Source organism: Aythya ferina (assembly GCF_964211825.1).
Source record: "Aythya ferina genome assembly, chromosome: 18".
In the NCBI taxonomy this organism is placed as follows: domain Eukaryota; kingdom Metazoa; phylum Chordata; class Aves; order Anseriformes; family Anatidae; genus Aythya; species Aythya ferina.
The window spans coordinates 8,252,540-8,275,066 of NC_140317.1; the positions used below are offsets into that span (position 1 = coordinate 8,252,540).

General features: G+C 42.0%; 1 protein-coding gene across 1 annotated transcript; it reads right to left on the reverse strand.

The window, feature by feature from the left end:
* Positions 1-12,468: 12,468 nt before the first annotated feature.
* On the reverse strand, positions 12,469-14,511 carry KIF2B (kinesin family member 2B; the record flags this gene model as incomplete). Its single annotated transcript, XM_084492526.1, has 1 exon — positions 12,469-14,511. One exon carries the CDS (start codon positions 14,509-14,511, stop codon positions 12,514-12,516), a length of 1,998 nt encoding a protein of 665 aa, XP_084348652.1. The 3' UTR covers positions 12,469-12,513.
* Positions 14,512-22,527: the final 8,016 nt, after the last annotated feature.

The window sequence follows — 22,527 nt, forward strand, 5'->3', positions numbered from 1 at the left end:
TGTTGGATCCGTAGTGGCGAGGTTGTTAAAGCCCCCCTAGACAGCCCTGCTGTTCTCCCTCCCCTGCAGCAGCTCGTGCTTTTAACTGGGGATCTCCGGGTCAGCTTAGCCCAGGCAGTCCTCATCACATTTACACTTAGGAACTATCTTTTATCTGAGGATCTCAAAGCACTTCAACATTCATTAATTAAACTCTAAGGGCTTGGTAATAAGGTGAGATGCATATTTTCTGCTGTCCCTCAGGTAAAATAGCAATTTCACTTATCTATGAGCAGCAATTGGCTTTAAACCTACAGAATCTGTTTTTATGAGCAATCACAGATCTCTATGTAGTAAAAAGTATGATTATGTGGGATGGACTCAGTTTGTGCTGAAATGGGAAAGGAGATTACATTTTCATTCAAAATACCTTTACTTTAATGTATTTTTTTCTTAAACTGAAGTGAGCACATTAGGCTATTTATTCCCAAATGGAATTCCAGCAGATAGGGTTATTGAGAATGTAGTCCGTGACAGGTATTTTTTCCTTAAATCTGTTTCAGAAAGTTGTGTTCCTCATGTGATCAGAATGATAATTAAAGGATTTTCTGTATATGTAATGCTTCCAAGTTGACACACCTAACCTTGTATTAGGGCAACATGAAATGAACACACTACCAGAATTTTTTTGTTTGTTTTGTTTTTGTTTTTATTCTTTTTTTAAACAGGTGTTAGTTTGTTAGTTCACACCTTATAAACCAGCTCTAATTTCCAGTGGGTGATAATATTATCTTTTACTCAGAACACTGACTTGAGGTGTTGGACCAATGAATATAAACTCATAAAAGCAAAATTTCTGCTTTATGGGAGGTATCAGTATTTTGGAGAAGAAAGAAGGCCTTTATAAGGCAATATAAATGGAGGAGTATTTTCTAACACTGTCTGCATGAAAAATAAAAGAAACCATATTTAAAGAAACTGTATTTTAAAAATAAAGAGCCTAATTTGAAAGTGTAATTAAAGAGCTAACTTGTTCCAAGTCTCAAAATTTTGTTCCTTCTGTGGGCTTCAGTATCCCCTTTTCTAAAATGCACATCATGATGGTGGCCTGCTTGCCTGTTCCACAATATGAAACTGTTCCACAACAACAGATGAAAGGCATCATCCAAGAACTTACTTAATGCTCTTGAAAGCGGACATGAGTAATTGTTTCATATAAAACAACAGACATCACTACATCCTTCCAGTGTGACTCCTATAACACCAAAAAGATCCTCCCTTCCCCTCACAAGACCACACTCAGACCAGCTGTGACCTGTTACGCATGAATGGTGGAGTAGTGATACTCATTTCAGCTGGTTTACACGTATTTCTTCTGTTTGAATGAACAGTATTTTTCTTAATTATTTCTGACCTTTCATCCAGCATGCTATAAGCTTCTTATGAAGAAAAGAAAATAAATAATTCAACTTCCACTTATTCCTGGAGGAGACTAGCTGCTCTAATCTATCCTTAGAGAATAAACAAGCTTGCTGTTCACATACAGCTTATTGGAGTATGACAAATAAACATGTACACAACATTGCAATGACAATAAAGATGGGGAATACCAAAACTGTATTTCAGGCTGGAATCTGAGGCTGGGACAATTTCTACTTCCCTCCCAGAGGCCTGAAAGTTTGGTTGCACTTTTCCTTGTAGCTGCAAGCCAGAGCATGGTAACAAATGTCAGTGCAAAAAGGAGTGAGGAAGGAAGGAAGGAAGGATGGAGCCAGAGAGCATGTCAGAGAGTGGATTAATTCCCCACCACAAGAGTGCTCTGGGCTGCTTTGTGCAGCGCATTCAGAGAGGAGCTCTCAAATGAGTTAAAAGTCTGATAAAGAAATACAGTTCCTCAGCATCTTAGGAGCGAGACTGTCTGTTTAGAGTGGTATGATGAAATACTCACGTGTTAGGGACAGCTTCTGCACCCACTTTAGAGAAACCTTTTCAAAACACATATTACTTGCTGCCTCCAGTAATGCTTTTGTATTACTGGGAATAAGGATGAGATGAAATATTTGAAGCAGTCCCGGAGCAAAATCTAGGTTTCCCCCTTTCCAAGAGATGTGGTATATAAATCTCTCATGCCTTCTTCCTGGCTTAGTGAATTCTGAATTTCAGCTTCCACTGAAGGGTGATCAGGGCCTGACCTTGGAGGAGCCCTCAGCATGATGAATCAGGTGAAAGACAAAAGAAATGAGTCTGTGCTCCTTGAATCCTAAGTAAGAGGTCTGGCACCTGGGCCCAGACACACCAACTGTAGTGGAACTACACAGGGGAATGTCTCTGGCAAAGTCTCCCTGCAGCTTCACAGCTTCAGCGTATGGCCACCACCTCGGAAGTCCTCAGGAGCACTGGCCTTGTGAGGAGATGGCTCCCTTCTGACAACAGCAGAGTAATGGGGGCCTCACTTGAAAGTGTGTCAGAAGAAAATAAAATAAATTCTTTCCTTTGAAACAGTAAAATATGCAATTGGATTGGAGTCGACTGCATCCACAGGAGATATCTGACAATCTGGCTTGATGAGAGAGAGCTGCATGTGTCACCAGAGTGAAAGATGGAGTGTCTGAAGAAGAGGAAACCATTCATCTTGCCAACCTGACCTTTTCTGATAGCCAGCTAGTAGTATGGGCATAGCTCCACAGATCTCTTCAAAGTTTATTGCTTTGTTAGTCCTTTTTGATTGACAGATCACCTAATAGATAATAAATTACTGCTTTCCACTCAGACTGGGGGCTGCCCGCGTGTTGCTAACGCTGATTTTTCAGAACCTACTATCACTCATGCTCTGCTTCTGCAATTTAAAGGGATGCAAGTTCACAGACAATAAATAAATACAGAGGACTGGGATTTCAAGGGTGTATGTGGAGAATTAACTGTGTGGTGCCCTCTGAGTTTCAGTGTGACACAAGCTCCCAGCTCCCTCAGGTCTTCTGAAAAATCTCACACCTCTGCCTCAGCAGCAGTCGGTGGGAAGAGCCATTTTCCTCAGTTTCTCCACTGCAGGAAGGCACGGTGGCTTGGAGGGACACTTACCTTATGTGTAGACATGAAGAAGATGAGAAAATCTGCTCTGCAGTGAGAGGCAACATGAGGAAACTTCACCTGAAATGGGCGGTTCCTCCCCTAGGCCGCCTCCAGGCCGGGGCCTGACTCATAGTTTTTACTCATTCCAGTCACGGTTACTTGCTTTGGCACAACAAGCAGGGACCAAGCAGGGACTGAATAAAGTTCTCAGGTTTTGCCCATAAAAAGAAAATGAAGGGGAAATGCCTCTCTAGAGGTTGAAGAGGCCAGGATCTGTTACGGCTGCTCCGGGTGTTTGGGAGCGCCGCAAGTTAGCAACGCTTTCCTCAAGAGCTGCTGCCAGCCTGGCGCTCCCATTAGTTCTGCCTGGTGTCAGGATGCAGTTCAAAATGCTTCCTTCTTTCACATTCCCCTTAGGGACTGGTCAGCTTGCTGACAGTGCTGGGGATAAGGCTCTCTCCAAGCTGCTGGTCCCTCTGATACCTGCTGGGTGAATACCAGCATATGTGAGGTAAAAATAAAAATAATAAAATAAAACAGCTCGGTTCTCACACAGGCCACATTTTCCAAAGAGCTCTAAAGCTAGTGCAGATGGATCAGGGAATGTTTAAAAATGTATTAGCAAACTGAATTTCCTAGTCATAGGGCATTGCTTTCCTGAAACATTTCTTTTTCTTTTTTTTTTTTTTTTAAGGGAAAAAAAAAACAAACAAACAAACAAAAAAAAAAAACAACAAACAAAACAAGGAGATTGGCCCTGATATTAAGCCGTGTAATTTTGCATAGCTTTCCTGAAGGTGAAGGGCCTTCCTGTCCTGCGATTCCACCAGGCCTCTGCCCTCAGCACTGTGGTCAGGGAGCTGTTGCTGAATGTTCCTACTTGTCAGAGAAGACGTTCCTCCAAAAAGAGACCTACACAGGTCTCTGCATCCCAAGTGGTGCTGATACAGCTGCACCGCTAACTATCCCCGGGCACACGCAGCTTTTCCTCGTGTAGTACACCAGCCATTTTGGGGAGTTCATTTTAAATTAGCAACAGCTATTAAAAGCACCCACCACGGAGGCCTCATCACCATGGCAGGTAACTGCCGCAGGGTTGGTTTTGACTTTTCTGGCAGCTACTTGTCTTTATTCCCAGGGTTGTGCCTTTGCCTACACTCCAAGTTTTCTCTCATTCCCCTGACTGCAGCCCTGGCCTGTGGTACCAGCTGCTATCACCATTCCACACATTTTTAGACACAGTAAGGCATCTCTGGGCAGTGAGCTTGAGCTGCTGAGTGCTCATCTTACTGCCCCACAGCAAACTCATTGTTCTTTCCAGCCACCACAAGATCTCTTAATTCTTCATTGGTGAGTCTATAAACTTTTGGCACAGACAACATCTTTCATTGCTTTTGTGAATATTTGTATCTCATAAAATCTAGCCCAGTGGGGTTTGGTGCATGTCTACATCCCCAGTCTCCACCACACTGCACATACTCAGAGCTCTCATTATACTCCCTCCTTTTCCCTTTTGATTGAGGGAACAGTGAGACCTTCAGAAACTTGTTTATTTATGAAATCTGTTACTTGTTCCTATAACATTTATTTTTCGCTCTCTTTGGAAAGCACAGAAGTTCAGCGTAGGCCTTCAGAAATACAGCTGCTGTTATTTTGCAGCTGGGTGCTAGTATGTGGAGAGCATCTGAAAAGGGAAGCTTGAACATAGGAAATTAGATGGGAGTTTACATCACTCTGGAGGACAATACATGAAAAACTTGAGATGTAGATTTTAATCCAAGATTTTTAATATGAATTTTTCATCCTACAGCCTTTACTGTTGAACGGAGGACTGGAAAAACTCATCTGTATACAGATCCACTGAAGACAAGAGGTATTTTCTCATTTCTCTCTCAAACAATGGTAGGCCAGGTAGATTACACAATATTCCCCATCTTTACATCCTCAATTTAGGAAAATGCTATGGCTATTCAAAACAACATTTATATACTCAAATAGACTCTAAGTGTCAGCTAGAAGTTTAGGATGTATTTCAGTGTTATCTTCATAGCATGCTCTATAGGCAATGTGTTCCCTTTATCCACACTTCTTACACGTCTGCATCCTTATATCAAAACTTATGACATAAAAAGAAGGGAACTATGTTGCTTCATTTACCAATATCAAATATTTTTACTGAGAGTAATTGCTTACCCAGAGTTTGCATATATAAGAATGAAACATGGTATTCCATTAAAATTATTAAAAGTATCTTTCTATAGCTCTGCTCTCTCCACTTCTCCTCTAATGTTCAGAATCACATAAAATAGTAATGAGCATACATAGCCTTCTGCTGTTTTCATAGACAAGGCAGTAAAAGAGACAGTTGCTGTTCCCTTGAGTTCTAGCTCACGGATCAGAAAGTCTAATCAGCCACAGTGTCTGACACACTAGATAGCCCCTGTATTTCATTACTGCTATATTAAAATCTTTCCTATTTGAATTCTGTATCCTCAATTAAAAGGAAAGAGAGAGATAGAAGAGATAATCAAAAGAGGACAAGAAGAAAGGACTTAGAGAAAAAGTTACTCTCCCTTAACTCCCCCAGCCTGATGCTTTGGAATGCAGCTTCCAGTGAAAGACTTGATCTGAAAATACCCAGAACAAGTACCTGGCATGCTGTGGCCATTGTACACCCCCAGGGCTGTTTTTTACAAGTTTCAGGGGCCTGGGTAAAACCCAGTGCTGGCTTAGGTGCCACAACAAATGCTCAGCGAAAAGTAAACAAGCTATAATGTTTGTCACTGCTCACCCACAACACTTGCCTGCTTGCAATTGAATATTCAGGGTTCCCTTGGTTATATCCAAGGATTGTAGAGGGGCAGATATTATGAAGTTGCATCGTAGATGAATTCAAAGGCATTTTTCCTGGGAGAAGCCTGCTGCTGGGTGTTGCCAGCCTCTGTCTGTCCACAGTGTGGAAGACACAGCACTGCTGCAGACATGCCAGCAGTGTGGCTGATATGCAGCTTTCATAAAGCAGCATCTTCTGACACTCTCAGTAACAGAAGGTTTCTCTTCTTGTGCATCAGTCCACATTGATCTGTTAATTATGCTATGACAAAATGAATTAGACTTAATTTTGCATAGCTGTCTAGTAGCATTAGTACATGTGTTATTACATAATTCTTTGAATCAATAATTTTACCGTGCATGCTTGCATCTTATGAAATTGAGAAAGATCAGTTCAATACCTGTAGGCAGTTGCTCAGAGTGTCACAGATGTATGATATCGAACAATAGATGTCACTGTTCTGCCAATAAAAAAAATGGGTTATATTTACAGTTATTGGTAGTTCCAACCTCCATTGCACAAAGCTGCAGAAGCCAGGGCACTCACTGACACACGATACTTTTTAAAACATGGATCCTGCCTCTCCTCATCTTTTTTCATCTATCGAAATATACACAAAATTTGTAAAAGATTTTAAAAACCGGTTTAAACAAAATCAGAAAGGTATCTTCCTATGCCTTTATGCAAATTGGTAAATGCAAGAATATGACCACTACCCAAAAGTTACCATGAGGGGGAGAAAAAGAAAAAGGGATGTGGGAAGCTGAACTGAGGAAATATCGGAGATGGAAATGTTTATGCTTAGACTTCTTTCTTTCAAGGTTGAGTGGTGGTGTATTTAATCCCCTCTCCTTTGAGTGATTACATGGAAGATGGCAGGTACAAACTCACTCAACAGGAAAGACCAAGGATATGCCATGCTTTGTAGAGAGACAAGAAAAGAGGAATAGGCATCACAGGCACATCCCACAACAGTAAAAACATGAAGAGTCTGCAAGAGAAGAGAATAAGTAGCCAGGTGAAGTTTGAGCTCTAATGTCCTGTCTCAGAAGGTTCTTAACACTGCTTGAAATTGGTATAAAATTATGAAAATTAGACTGCAAGCAGTATCAAGAAATCCAGACCAGCATGGTACCCTTTTGCTCTGCTGTGAGGCCTGTGCAGAGTCAGCTCTCAGGTGATGAGCAAAACCAGTGAAGTCTAACAAATGAGAATGAGTTTAAACATCAATTTCAGGATGAGACACAGAGGAAACTAGGCGGGTTATTATACAGCAGCTGTTCACCAGCTACTGCTCTGACTTTCTCAATACCAATAACAGCACACTGGGAGAAAATGTCTGTGCTCAGCGGTTGTAGGACCCTATTTGTAGTCATAACACAAGAAACAAAATGCTTCTTTTTGACCAATTGATATAACTAGAAGAAGTGGACAAGCATTTTGGTGCACAGTGCTGTTCAGTTGCTAGGATAAGGAGAAGGTTCCTGAATTTTTTGTTTCTTAACATGAGTTTGGAAGACATGGATTAATTCAAGCAAAACCTAAGTCTATAAAACTAAGAAAAGCCACATGCCAGATTTTCAGTAAACTTCTTTCCTTCCACAATGGAGGCAAATTAACATTTCTGGATAGACAACATCTGAACTGTACACAAAAATAGGTATTCTTTCAAACAAAACTGCTCGTGATATGTGAATAAATAACAAAACTTTACTCAGGTATTTAGAGTTCAGAAGCAAATAACCATGTAGATTTGACCACATTCAATAAAAGCCTCTACACTGAATGAGGGTCACAGAGAAGGTCTACAAGGACAGCCCAATCTCACCTTTCCAACAAGAGGAGCAGAAATGTGGCCCCCACCAGGCTTGGTGGATGCCAGGTACCTGGCCCTGCATGTGCTCCTTCCTCCTCCTCTTTGCTTTCATTGTGGTTAAACGTTGCTGCTATGGGCTGAACCTCAAAACAGCATTAACAATGAGGAGGGCAACTCTCCATGCAGAATCAAACCTTCTTGTATTTATTTACTTATCTACTGAAAGCTGTGCATGTAAACAGCATCCTTACATCTCAGCTTTCCTCTTTGGTATATTTTTTTCCTCTTCACTTGAAATGATCTCCTTGCACGCCACATCCCAATCTCTTGCTGAGGAAATGATTAGGAAGTCAGAGGAAGAAGAATGACTTAATATAAAAGTAGAAATAAGTGAAAACTTCAAGGAACTTTCTGAGAAATTACAACATCGCTTGCATCATGCATTCCTTATAGTGTTAAAGAGCAAGAGAGGCAGAATACCAGGTGAATTGCTTCGAAACATAATGTCTTTCAACATACCCTGTGAGATATTACCCGCTTCTGTAGAAAAATAAAAGGAAAATAATACAAATGCCTCATAAATCATAGCTGAGATGCATATTTCAAAGATTTACAGGGTTCTGAAACAAACTAGGAAATGGTATGGTTTACAATATAAAGTTGCCTGACAGCACTGAGGAATTTCAGCCACGGGCTTCCAGCTTTGAGAAGTAAAAGTATGAAAATCCAGTATTTTACATGTACTTTTAGAGCACCAAGATAAAGCATGCTCCTGGACATAGTGATACCCAAAATGCAAAATCTAAGCATCTGTGAAAGTAGAAATATTGATGTACATCACTAAACATATGTTGCTGACTAAAGCTGTTATTAGTGACAACAGACAGTCTCTCCTCTGGAAAATCCCAGTTGCCTTGGGCTTTGTCTGAGCAGAAAAACAGAGAAAAATCTGAATAAAACCTTGTGAGTTAGCCTCATGATAACAGGCTGAGCTGTAATACTCAGATAATAATAAAGCCAAAAATACAGGGCTAAATTCAGCCATGCTTACTTGATGCTAAATTGAGCAAATTGCATACTGCCTGCTGCAGAGGCAGTACCAGAAGGCGTCTTGTTCTCCCAGATTGTCTTTGCAGGGTACAGATTATTTTGATCCATCCATCGCAGCCCCCATTTTGCCTGACACCTCAGAAATGAACTGGAAACTCCAAATGCTGCAGTGTGGGATTCTGGGGGCTCGTGCTGGGGTTGTACCTCACTCGTTTCCTCTCATACAACACACGCAGTAATAAGTTTCAGTAAATATATTTTTCAGCATGGCCTTCCAGCTTAGTAGCATTTTGATTGTACCTTTCCAAGTTTCTTCTGCTACCAATAAACCTAAAAGATTAATTAACTGCCCCCCACACCCTCAAAAAACGTATGGTTCCAAAAATTAAATAATTCTAGAAGGTACTAGAAGAATTAAAAATGTATGTATTTTCTGAGACATGAGAACTAGCAATGCTGAAAAATTCTGGAAGATTTTGAGATATACTCAACAGAATTACTGCATGACAGCATGATGTGGAGAGACAGCTAAAAAGGCAGTTTGAATGGGAAGAGTGGATAGGAAGGCAAGTGTATGTGAGAGCAGAGGGCAAAGCAATTGAATATTTCAAAAAACTAGTGAATGAATCAGTTTTATATTTCAGCTGATGCACGACATGTTATGGGTTGAACTGTCCTGACTGCTGAAGGGAACATATGGCCATTCAGTTGCTTTAAGTGTGAGGGAATTCAAACCTTTGAGGACTGCAGAAGAAGAACATGCAAGAGCTGGAACAAACAATGAGAAAACTTAACAAGGAGTTCAACTGAGACTGAATCAAGCTATGAACACATCGCAGCACCGCTCTGACAAAACTAACTGGCAAACACTGGAAAACTATGGAAAATAAGAAAGTATTTGCAGCCAAAGATGTTCCAAGCTCTATTGTTCCAAGCTCAGAACTAGGAAAACAGCAGCTGGAAAGTTAGACCAACATATAGATACATATAACTACTGTCAGTTGTTGACAGAGGAGGTTCTGGGTACATATCTTCAGTTCCCACGAAACACTGAAGTCAAGCAGAGGCATATGAAGCATTGAGGTGGATGTCCTAAGAATTATATCTCACGTCAAAACTACCACGGAAATGACAAAGGTAGCAAGAGAGCAGGCTTCAATAATTGTGACATAACAGAATAGCAATATTTATGGTTAATTATCAGGCACAGAATGATTAGATTAGCCAGCCTCTGTGTATGCAACAGTTGCTTCTCTTGTTCATTCAGCTACAATCAGTTATAAACAGGAATGCATTCCATAAAAGTGTTTCAGTTGTTTAACAGGCTAAGTGAATGGCTGACCTTACTATAATTAATTAGGGATCTTTATTTAATTGAACATTCATGGTCACCAGAGCAATGCAAACCTAAAACTCAGCACACTTATCTGATTCTCGTTTCATTACAAAGGCATGCTTGGTCCAATAAAAATTAGGAAGAATTTTCATTGTACCTTTGAACCTGTATAGGCTGGGCTCTGTGGGCACATGTAAATATGCTTAACCTACATTTCCAAACTCCCAAAAGAGAGAGGCATTCTGTGGCTACAAACTCACACAAACCAGACAAGAAGTCATGCTTAAAGTTCAGGTAATAGGCAGAATGGGTTTTGCACTCTCTATACACAGGATTTATGCTTAGAGAGCAAAGGAAAGTATGTAGATGAAGATCATCAAAGAAAGAAAAGAGGTCAAACAACATTTCACATAAGCACAAAAAAAAAAAAAAAAAAAAAAAAAGAAAAGGCTAATTTAGTTAATTCCTTTTGCATCTGCTTTAAGGAGCAGTAGGGTGTGCTCATGAGTCACTTTCTGAAGTTAGTTGCAAAGAGCCTCCTGAATATGTGAGTATAAACAAAGGGAAAATAAAATTCATTTTCCTACTCACTGCAAACCATCACACCCTGGTAAGACTTTGTTCCAGCTCATTAAAACTGTGTTTCTAGAACCGTGCCCAACTCAATTAATTCATAGCCCTTTTTGCCAAAACAGTTCATGCTAATGATTTATAACTAACGCGCAGCCACAGCATGTGAGCAGCAAGAACTTAGACCTGGAGCAAGCACCACGGCCAGCCAAAAGAGTGAATCTATCGTGTCCTGCATGGAAGACACTTCCTACACCAGCTAGAAGGGACCCTGCCAGAGAGTTTCAGGCAATGGACCATGGAGCCAGCTTGCTTTCACATCCTGTACCATGTGGTGGGGTACCTGGGCTTCCCAACCTGGTCTGCTACTGTGACCAGAACCTCAAATATAAGAATCTAAGGAAAATGCTGTGGAAACCACCACAAAGACATTTATTTTTAGAAATGAGAAAACCCTTCCATGGTAAATTCCCGCTGTATAGAACACACTTTTATCTTAATCTGGCAAGTAGTACTTATGTCTCACTGCATTTCTGAATGCTATGAGCGGCTGAAGCTAGGAATATCAAAACAAGCAGGATGCCAATACATAAATGCTTGTAAAGTGCACTGAAGCTGAAAAGCACAGCATATTACTACTGCTAGGAGATGACCAGCATTTAAACAATGTTTGGTGGCTAATGATTTCATCACTGAAAACAGATTTCTGGCCTGTGTGAAGGACTGCTGAAGTTCTTCCATTGGATCATCACACTTTGGATCAGCTGGTTAAAATGTTCCCCAGGATAAACTGCTCGGTGGGACCAACAGCCAGAGAGCGATCAGGCAGTATGAGAAAATGCAGGAAGATCATCGATTAATTAGAAATGATTTATGCTACTTAATTTCTTCCACTTACTTGTTACCCTTTTAAGAATTTATACTAATTAATCCCCAAACTAAATAATATGCATAGATACGAGCCTTGTGCTTCAACCTGTCTACAGAAAGCAACTTTTGCAGGGTTTACCCTCAAGGATGAAGCGCTGCCTCACCCCATGAGCTGCCACTGCACTGATACACACTGTACCAGGTGGGGATTTGTTAGACGCAGCTTTTCTGACCCTTTAGGTCTGGCAAAGCTCCTCTCATCTGATCTCTGATACGGGGCACTGGCTCCCCCTGCTTCCCTCTGCAAACTCTGCAGGCCCATCTTCTCCCCATAGGCCAGCCAATTGCTCTACTCTTTAGTCTGCTTTTTATGAAGGCAGGTTCTAGCATTTTTTCCTTTTAATGTCTCAAGAGAACACACTTAAGAAAGAGAGGGCGAGAGAAAAAAAGTGAGCAGATGCTATAAAAAGCCACTGCTTATGCCATGACAAAATAACCCTCATTTCCCAAATGTATCAAGCTCAGAAATTATGGTGCTTTGCACTCAGACACCTTTTAAAATCTTTTAAAATGCCTTCTACCCTGGGAAGGGGACTTCAATTTTGGTGCAGTTTGACAGAAACTGTGGCCAAGGGCAGGCCACATCCAGGATGGCACATACACATGTATCCGGGTATATGTTTTACAGGCATGAGAGGGAAACCTGCCCAAATGAGGTGAGATACATTTTCTGTAAATTCTTTTCCTACAGGTTAGGTCCTCAAAACTGCATGGTTTTATGTTCTGCAATGAAAAATTCCTGGAAAAAACACTGGACTATTCTCCCACAAGATGGAACCATTATTTCCAAGAAATAGAAACAAACCAACAAACAGCATATCCCTGCAGACACCATTTAAGATTTTTTTAAGCATTGGATTTGTTGAAGCGCTGGTATCTAACAGCTCTCATCGCCCAGCAGTCCCAGGGGCTGGGGGGCTCCAGCACAGCTTACAGCACACGAGATCTCTTCATGCAGCTCTGGTTGCTGCCCTGTTCTTCCTTGCAAAGAATTGACCGGAATAATTTGACTTTTTCTTGAATCTCAGTCAGGGTGCCAATTTTTTGACCCAGGACTGATTCAAACTGTTCAGCGTAAAAATCCACATTGTAGTCTATTTCTTCAGCCACCTGTAGGAATGCTTTCAACCATCGCAGAGACTCCTGATGCTCCTCCAGAAGCGCCTTCTCATCTGCCTCTTTTCTCTTCTTCTGCACTTTTCCTTTGGCATTGAAAGTGAATAACTGGGGTGATACCTCCTTGTCAGGCTGTACCCCAGAGAGCTGTAACTCAGGTGTCCCGGAGGGGTTCTGAACAGCCCAGGGTTTTTTTGTGTCCTTTATCCGATGCAGGAACCTTGGCACCTCCTGACGGGATTGTCCAAGGGAGTTTAAATTCACCACCAGCTCCTTCACACGGTTGGCATACCGCAGGGTGTTAAGGCTGTGCTCGCAGGATCTCATCCCTGGAGAGACAGTGGCAATCATGCAGGTACGTGAGTTTTCCCCGATAAATGAGTCCCGCAGGACCTGGGTGAGTTTGCTGGCCCTGAACGGGGTGTGGGCTTTGTTATGTCCCAGTGCCCTGATGCACTCTTTGAGTGCCAAGAGGCTTTTATTAATATCAGCCCCCTCCAGCCTCGTTTGCCTGTCTGCAGTGGAGATGTCAGCTCCTCTCTCATTCCCAGCCAAATCAATCAGTGAAAACTTGGCGTACAAATGCCCCCTCTTCCTGAGTATGATCTGGAAGATGGCATGGCTCCGGGAGGAGTGAGAGTTGGCAGAAGTCTGGCCTGACGTGCGACACTTGCTGCCTATTTCAATCAGTTTGCTGACATCTTCCACGCTGGTGACCTCTTCCTCCCTAAGGCCCACCACTTGGACCTGACGCTTCCCATCTTCTAGCACCCTCAGCCGCTTCTTCGAGTTCAGCAGGTCAAACACTTTGCCCCCATAAATCTCAAAGAAAGCCCCATAGACTCGAAGCTCCAGTATTGGGCAGCTAGGATCCTTCAGCCTGTGGAAGACGTCCTCAGCAACCAGGATGTAGATCCCCTTGGAGCACTCAGAGCTCTTGCTAGAGAAGCCTCCCCTCATGGTATGTGTTTTGCCGCTGCCTGTCTGACCGTAGGCAAAGCAACTGGCCATGCCCCCCTGGAAGATGGTCTCCACCAGGGGCTGGGCAGCGTGCCTGTACACCAGCTCGTTGGTGGCACGGTCATCAAAAGCATAGTCAAAGCGGAAGATCTGGTTGTCCAGATACTGCGTGAGGTCCAGCTTCTGCTTGACTTCATGCACCATCACCACGTCCTGGCAGGGCACCGTCACCACGTCGATGTCGTTGAGCTCAATCTCCCGCTGGTTCAGCGGCCGCTTCCGGACACACACGCAGATGCGATGGGGCTGCCGGGGTATGGAGGCCTGCAGCGCCTCGCAGTCCAGCTGGCTGCGGCACTCCTGGATCATGGCCAGCACGTCGGCCCTGGACTGGAGTGACACGGTGGCCTGCTGAGCTCGCTGCTCCTGCATCGCCAGCCGACGGCGTACCCGGTGGTCTCGCAGCCTTTCAATCTGCCACGCGCCTGGTAATGCCCACCTGGGTCTGGAGCCAAGCTGGACTCCTGCAGGGCCCCTGCTGTTTCCAGACGGCTCCTCCACTTTGATGGGCTGTGGCTGCCCTTCGCTCACCAGGCTCTGGTCTCCTTTGGCTGACAGCGGGGCCTTGACGCTGCTCGTGGATGGACTTCTTGGGGCCAGGTGAGGGTTGAGGTCAAAGACGAGCTGGAGATCCACCTGCTTGCCCTTGTTGGTCCCTTTCTCGATCCACTCCACAGTGATGCTGGAGGTGCTTTCATGGAGCTCTGTCACCAGCGCTGGATGGATGCGCCCATCGCTGCGCTTGATCTCCACGTAGGTACCCAGCTGGATGAGCCCGAACTCTCCGGCCATGCTGTCCATGGGCCCTGGCCGCAGCTGTGGAGTGGAGGAGCCCCTGGTTGGGACAGGCAGGGCTGGAGTCTTCTGGGGCTCTGTGTTCCAACGCCCAGCATCGTGTCACAATGGCCCTCATGGCTACAGAACCGGGGTCAGCTTGAACATATATGTGTTTTTAACCAGCTTCTCTGGCTAGAAGGAACATATAAAGCTGCCACCACCCGAAAAGGCCTATTTGAAGATCCAGGCTGGCACACAGCTGCTGTGACACATCGTGTCCAATTAGGTAAGTCACGTTGTGTTAAGCCAATGCTGGTGACACAAGAATTTATAGCAGTGACACAAGTACAGAAATTCAGGAGAGCATTTTCATCCTGCAGTAACCACATAAAAATGCAGAAAGCAACATGTTGTTTTCAATTACCTTGAATATAAATTTTGAATTCTTTTAAAGGCCTCTTCATGCCTTGAAATCCTGCTTGAACAAAACATGGGCTTAAGAGAAAATGAATGAAAACTGGAGTTGCAGTATGAGTGCAGTGGGTACATCTGCATCCACAAGGAAGGATTTGATACCATTTTGATAAGTGGAACAACCGATGGTATTTTTAATTCATTTCTGTAATGCTCTTCAATCATCTGGATTCATGAATAGAGAATTTCAAAGTTCTGACTACAAGAAAATCTTTTTAACAGCTTGTCTGTTAAAGATTTTTGGTTCATTTTGGCAGGTAGATACAGACATTCAGTGACAAGGAATGTTATTTACAAAAATAAGCAAAGCCCACAGAAGCACACTTGCAGAAATAGTGTTAAATTTACATAACCATGAAGTAAATAAAACCAGCTTGGAAGGTTTATTTGAGAAGGTAACTCATTAACCCCATTTGTTTTTGCCTTTTGACTGGTAACTTAAAATGCTGAATTCAGGCAGGCTGACATCACCAAACCTTAACAACAGGGACAATCCTGAATGTGCTTTTTACCAACCCTCCTTTGGAGCCAAAATGCCAATTAACTCGTGTTATAATTTCTCAAAGGAGCACAATTAACATTCATGTTTTTGTCTGGGGATATAGCCACCATGACTACTGTTCCTTTCAGCTATTTATGTGCCACTAAACCCTCATGCCTTTGCATGTGTTTTAAAGGTAACCCAACATTTCTGTATGGGAAAATTATGTCACTGTTACAGAGAGAGCTAGTTCTTGGGTCTCCATCTGAGAACGCCAGCCTGATGAAGGATGCAGAGTAGTACAATGACAGCAACTTGTTGCCTAGATTTTGGAGATAAAAGCCTGCCATGTACGTTGTTAGATAAGCTTGAAGAAACACTGAGTGTCAAGGATATGGGGTAGAGCAAAGGTGGGATTTTAAAGGTTTGCCTGGCTTTCCATGGCAATGTTGTCTCTGTTAGTATGGATCCTGGCTCAAATTCTTTTGTCAGATCCAGAGGTCAAAAACACCCTGGAATGGCAGGCTGAGGCAGCATTCCAGGAATGGGCCAGAGGGACATAATGAAATCAATCCTTCCAGCTAGCTGACTTCTCTATCTAATGTTTGGAGACCTTTTTAGAATCTCTGATGGGCACCACAGTTCAGTCAAGCTTTTGCTTGAGGAATTTGACATTCGCTCTTGGATAGCTTACCAACTTTTATTCCTGGGATGTTCCTAGAGGATACGTATGCTGTCACATGCGCTCGAGTAACTCTGCAATCATACCCACCACGCTGTGTAAGCAGTCACTCATCTTGGTTTTAATTAGTGATATCTTTGTAAGAGAAGATGACTCAATTTCATAAAGGTATTGAAATAGCCCCAAATAACCATAGCAGAAAGCTAATTTGGGGAGCATTACAAGGCGTATTAAAGTCTTTTTTTTACAGAAAGAGGGCTTTTTAAAGGAGCCTGACTGACTGAGGTTTGCTAAGGAATTTTGTTTAGATCTAGATTCTTTTTTCCCATGCTTTTAGAATACAATTCATCAATAACAAATACTGAAGAAATGCTGGACACTTCTACATGCTGCCACTTGCACATTGCCTACATGGAAATGGTGACAGATAGAAGGCCAGTGTGGGGCCAGGATTGTCTACAGCCTCTGATAACACACCTAGGAAATAACATAACTGCAGTTCAAATACTCTGGCCTAAAAAGAAGCCAAAGATGCCACCATTTCTATGATTGGACCATAGGCTAAGTAAAAATAACCTAGAAAGATAACAATATTACATATTGTTTTCATTACCAAAGCTGCAAATTAGCAATGGTGCAACTGACCCAAAGCGACAAAAAACAAACTCAGAAAGAATGCTATTGATCAGAGATCATTTTGGACCTTTTTTTAGAGGTGCATTCTGCATAATAGAAATATCCAAATATGTGTTTTAAATACAAATCTCCCATGAGACAACATCAAATCATTTTTTTATAGCATTGTTGCAAATTGACACCTAGCAGCTGTTGAACTCATTAGATCACACCAGGCTCCTCTGTTTGCCTGGCACAGCCACACAACCTGAAGTTGATTTAGTTCTTCATGAGCTCAGCCTACATCCCAGCCCCTCTTTCACAGTAAGCACTCATCAATTGTCCTTTCTTAAACAAATCACTAACTGCTCTTTCCTGAGAGCCCATCTGTCGAAATTTGAGTATTTTTATAACAATAAGAATGTGCTTGGATCTATCAGCATGTTTGGTTTTAGAGGGGATGGCTTCGATTTTCAGGCTGTATATGTAATGATAATGGCTGACTTGTTATTAACCTACAGATTTAACATTTTAATGGGAAATGAAGCAGCCTTATTTACAGAGGCTACAGATAATTGCAGCCTTCTCGGAGTTCTGCTTCAGGTAGGAGTAAAAATTAATCACAGTATTAAAGGTGGGTACTCAAAACCAGAACATACCTCTAAAAACAGTGATTCTGTCCATCTGCTCCAGTCATTTATAGACTGGATTAATCCTTGTGAGGAAGCTCCTAGAACAAGGATAATCAGAACCTTGTTTTTGTAGGCACTTCAGCTGCCTTTGCACCACAAAGAGACCCTAGTAGGAGAAAACTGAACAGGGGAGTTCAGGAGAGCTCATGAAAGTCAAATTCAGTGGCTAACTGACAAAGCAGGCAAACTAAAAGTAAATATTTTTAATATACTCATATTCAGTTATTTTATTCAGTTTAAAATAACCCATTTTTCTTCCTTTACTTTTCTGATGCAATACCTTGTTGCTGTCTAAGACACTGAGATCCTTAGATGAGGGATAGCCCAGCTATGTCTGATTATTTGTCCTTGCATCTTTAAGAAATATTTGCATAGGGCTACTTTATAATTCCAGTAAGACACCCAAGCCTGTGAATTATAGTGCAGTAATTCACACCTGCTGCATTTAACAGCACTCGGCCTTCTGCCTTTCTCTAACAGTACCTTCTTGTGAATTATTGCTCCATAAGTCACCCCCAGGAGCATCTTGCTGCTCCCTCATCATGTTGGCATCTAATTGCAGCAGTTCTCTGGTGTGATTTTGTACATGAGAGTTAATATTTATGCAAGTGCCTCACACAGAGTATGATTTTTAGAAAGCCTGTACTTGGCTTGAGATTGCATGTTTTAAACCCTGACAACTACTAATGGTTTTGATGGCTATGCATTTTCAGCAAGCTTTTATCATCAAACACAAATGAGGAAAACGAGAGATTAGACCAACACAGTGATCAATTAACCAGTAATTCAAAGGAATGTAAAAGTGTAATTTAAACTGTAAAATCCTCTTCCTGAACTACAAGGGTGCCTGTATATACATGTGTTACCTTAGAGAGGTGTTTAAGTCCTTGACAAATGTGGAATGTCACAGCCAGAGCCCTAACCTGATGTCCCAGGCACCCTGTGACACCAGAGCAGCTTTGCATGCCAACCCAAACATGTGGAGACACCAAAGCCCCTTCCACTTCTCCCAGCCAAGTGCCATCATAAATCAGGACTCAAAGGAAGAGGACACTGTGAGGTTAATTTTGTCTGTTTTCATATCTTAAGTAGCAAATTAACTGAAACCGCTGCCTTAGTGCTCCAATTTCCCTGCAGTGTCCTGGAGAAGAAGAGCGTGCATCTGGCAGAAAAGGCTGAACTCTTATCACGGTAGTAAATAGTTATCCCCATAACACGGCAAAAAGTTCATGCTGGATTAGAATTGAAGAATCATCAAAAGGAAATTTTGCTACAGAGCTGAATGCTACAGTGTAATCAAGATTCACGTCTTCGGGTATTTTTAGAAAGGTTATTTACTGACCAGCATTAAGGCAGCATCTAAAGGCCTTACATTAAAATCAGGACTCTGTTGTGCTAAGCAGCATGTAAATATTTCCAGAGAAAGACAATTTTTCTTCGGTGTGTTTTATGCTGGGGTTATAGGCAGTAATTTCAAAGTGGAGAGGAAGGGAAAGGAAGAGGATGGTGTCTCTTGGGAGGAGAGGGGATCAGCCTTTTTCCAGAGTCTTTAAAGCTTTTGTTTATCTACACAGAAGCCCTGAAACAAACGCTAATACATACTGTGCAGCAGCTTAAAAACTTGTAACTTATTCAAACACCCTTCAAATAATTTGCAAACATACATGAGGTTTTTTGTTTGTACTTTATAAAATACTACCATTACAAAAGAAAGTAAAGGATTTGCTGCTGCTATGAGTCATCAGAGAATAAATGCAATGTGCAGCAGCGAAGATATATAACGCGTGGCCTGCTAAAAGAAGATGCTTTAGTATCACAGGATGTAAGAAACATCCCACATTTCTTCTGTTGCTTTTCCACTGCTACCCAGCTAACTGTCAGCTCGCCCTATGTGCAAAAAGCTGTGGTCACAACCCTCAACATTAATACAGACAACCAGTCCTTCCTGCCAAAAAACAGCATTCAGATGAAACGTGATGAGGCAAACAACAGTTTGTATTTCACACTTCATGGGAGCTGTACGGATGCTCAGATCTGCCCACACAAGCTTCTTGCAAGACCAAGATCCGAATCGTAATTTATAAAAAAGAAAAAAGAAACCAAATGAAAATACACGCACAAAAAAACCCCAAGCCTTCATAAGGCAAAAACAACTGTTGTTCTTCAAGTGGGGAAGCACAGATGGGGCCTACCACACCGAGGAGCCTAAAGGACTTGCATCCTTCTGTGGAGAAGTGGGACCACTGCCAACTCCTCACATTTCTAATAGAGCTAAACTGTGCTCCTCTGAGCAATGGAAACAACTTTCATTCATCTTATGAAGTAATAAAAAACAAAATAAGATAATTATTGGTGTCATTATAAAAGAGGATAAATTCCAGCAAACTCAATGAAAGTTGTGGATTACAATGAGTTACTAAAAACAATGAAAACAGTATATTCTCTTCTCAATGTTTTAATGGGACAGAGTCAATTTTTATTATCATGTATTTACTAGTCTTCCCAGCAGAAAACAGTATTTAAAATTAATGTAACTAATCTGAAAATCAGAGTGAATACTGCTAATTCACACAACGGTTTAGTTAGGCCTAATTCATTTCATAGCTAGAAACATTCTGCTAATGTTTAATACATGGAGAAGCTTTTAGTAACAAACTCCAATTACTGAATCCTTCTGACTATCTTCGACTGGCTGAACGTGTAAACAGTCTTGTACTTAAATGTTCCAAGATCCCCTGTACAAGACTTTCATTAAAAAAAATCTTAGGGAGCTCTGCAGTCGTATAATTGTTTTAAGCCTTAGCATTTCAAAGGACTTAACCAATGTTAATTAAAATCTGATCCTACTCTAAGAGCTGCTTTTCATTTGTTACCTGGATCTACGGCTCTGAGTCCCCCTCCTTGTAGTCAGGTACCAGGTCTGTGCTAAGCTCCAGCAATCGGTGTCAAACTCTGGCACTCCCGCGTTTCTAGATCTTTCTGCCTGAAGTGCTGGATGCCCTCACGCTCTCTGAAATAATGGGAAATGCAAAGTTTTTGTAGTTCTCAAAGTTATGCTACCGGTGAAGTGCTCACAAATGGATTCTAAGTGACTCACTTTAGATTTTGAGGTTTGAAAGACGAGACATAATAATATTTGTAAAAAAATTGTTGAAGGCTGTTATCCCCTCACGGTCTGCATAAGTAGGAGCTTGCTTCCCAATTACCTGCCTGCCACTGTAATGATTGATTTCAGCGCTTTATGAACAGCATATGCAGCCCTCCTATGTTTAGATAAGAGATTACAAGGACTATCAATCCTCAGGCTCTTGTGTACAATATTAAGACTGTCTAAAGTTAATATATTTCGTCCACAGACTGGTATTACTTAATTATATTAGTAGTAGTTCCAACCTGCAGAAGGGCTGAAGTGCTGCTGGGGATCCAGCCTGTCAGGTACAGCTTAGAAATGTCTTTGGTTGGTTAAGTTCACTTCTCCTGCCAAATTAAGAACGTAACACTCGAGGATAAATAGTCACAGAAAACTATTGGGACCTGAATCAGAGCTTGCACAAAGATTGCTGAAGTAGCTTTGGTATCGCTCACTGTAATGGCTGTCAGATCCCTTTGGATCGCTTTTATAAAAAATTTCCCTGACTCTTGTACCAAGGCAGTGCTCATTAGTTAGCTTGTTCCAGAACTAACAAGTTTATACCCAAGACAACACATCCACGTTCAGATTGCCTCCTGGAAAATCACAGTCTGACACTGGATTTCATACTCAGACACCAAGTGCCCAGATATCAGCTGCAGTATGCACCGTGCTGTCCTTTCACTATCCATGACAGCTCACCCAAGAAAGCCTTGGTTACCTTCAGTCCAGCACAGCATTTGGGAGGTTTAAAGAAATAGGAATGAACCCTTCCAAGCTCTCACAAAGCCAATGAATTGTACTGACAAGATGCTGCTATCTTGTGCTCCACACAGTGGTGATTCCCAGCTACAAGGATGCCAAACTCTAAGGCAGTAACCTTACTAGTGATAGAGTCAAATCCTGACACCCTTCCTCACGTGAAGTGAAGACGTACTCTGATTAGTCCTATTGCAGAGCCATGCTGTAAGCTCTGGGGACTCCCAGAGGTGAGCAGTGACTCTTACCTGCTGTTACACTTTCGTTGCCATTACTAAGGGAATGAGCTGACTTGAATAAGGCCCCACGGGATGGGCAACACACTACCCAGAAAGAAAGGTGCAATCAGTCTGGGTGAATCTGTCTTTGTGAGGTGTTGGTGCTCACAGCCTGAACAGCACAGGTATTTGACTACCTAGGGAGTACAGATAGGAGCTTAGGAGGATTTAGCAATAAATCCCTAAGCAGAGCATACCCTAATGACTTGAAATCACAGTGTGATGGGTGTCTTTAAGCCATTTGCCGATTCTTACTTACCACACACCTACCTCTTAATGGTTCTGAGCAGCAGGTTTACAAATGGACTTAGCACCTAAAATCCCCTTAAAGCAATGAGAAATGAAACAGCATAGCTCTTTTTAAGATGTGACCCTATATTTTCAATAAAGGCTGTTGGGATTGCCTGGGTCGTGTAGCAACACTACAGTAGCTATAAACTAATTCCAACAAGAGGAGGAGCAGCTTCATGGTAAAGCTACCATGTTTTCTGCTAAGCATGCAGTAAATAACATTTCGGTGCTATAGTTCCAAACATTTGCACCTGAGTGTTAAAAACTTTTCTAAATTATTCCTAATGCTTGTATATTGGACAATACACAGATCTGCTTTCTGGTGTTGTTTTTTTTTTTTTTTTCCTCCCCCCCTTTGTGTTTACGTGTCTGCTTGCAAAACCACCTCATACATAATGCAGTGCAATAAACTGCAGCATGGAGTGGCTGTGCAGCCTTGCCCATGTGTAAATAGCAGGAGAAATCCATTACTCACAATGTATCCTTCGAATGCAATTCAAGTTTGACAAACATTAAACAATTTGAACCAACTACAGAAAGCAATGCTTCCTTTGAGTGCCTCTTAGGAAGCTCATCATCAAGCCATTCTTCAAAAACGCTGGGCAGAATTAATGATTTCCGTAAGGTAA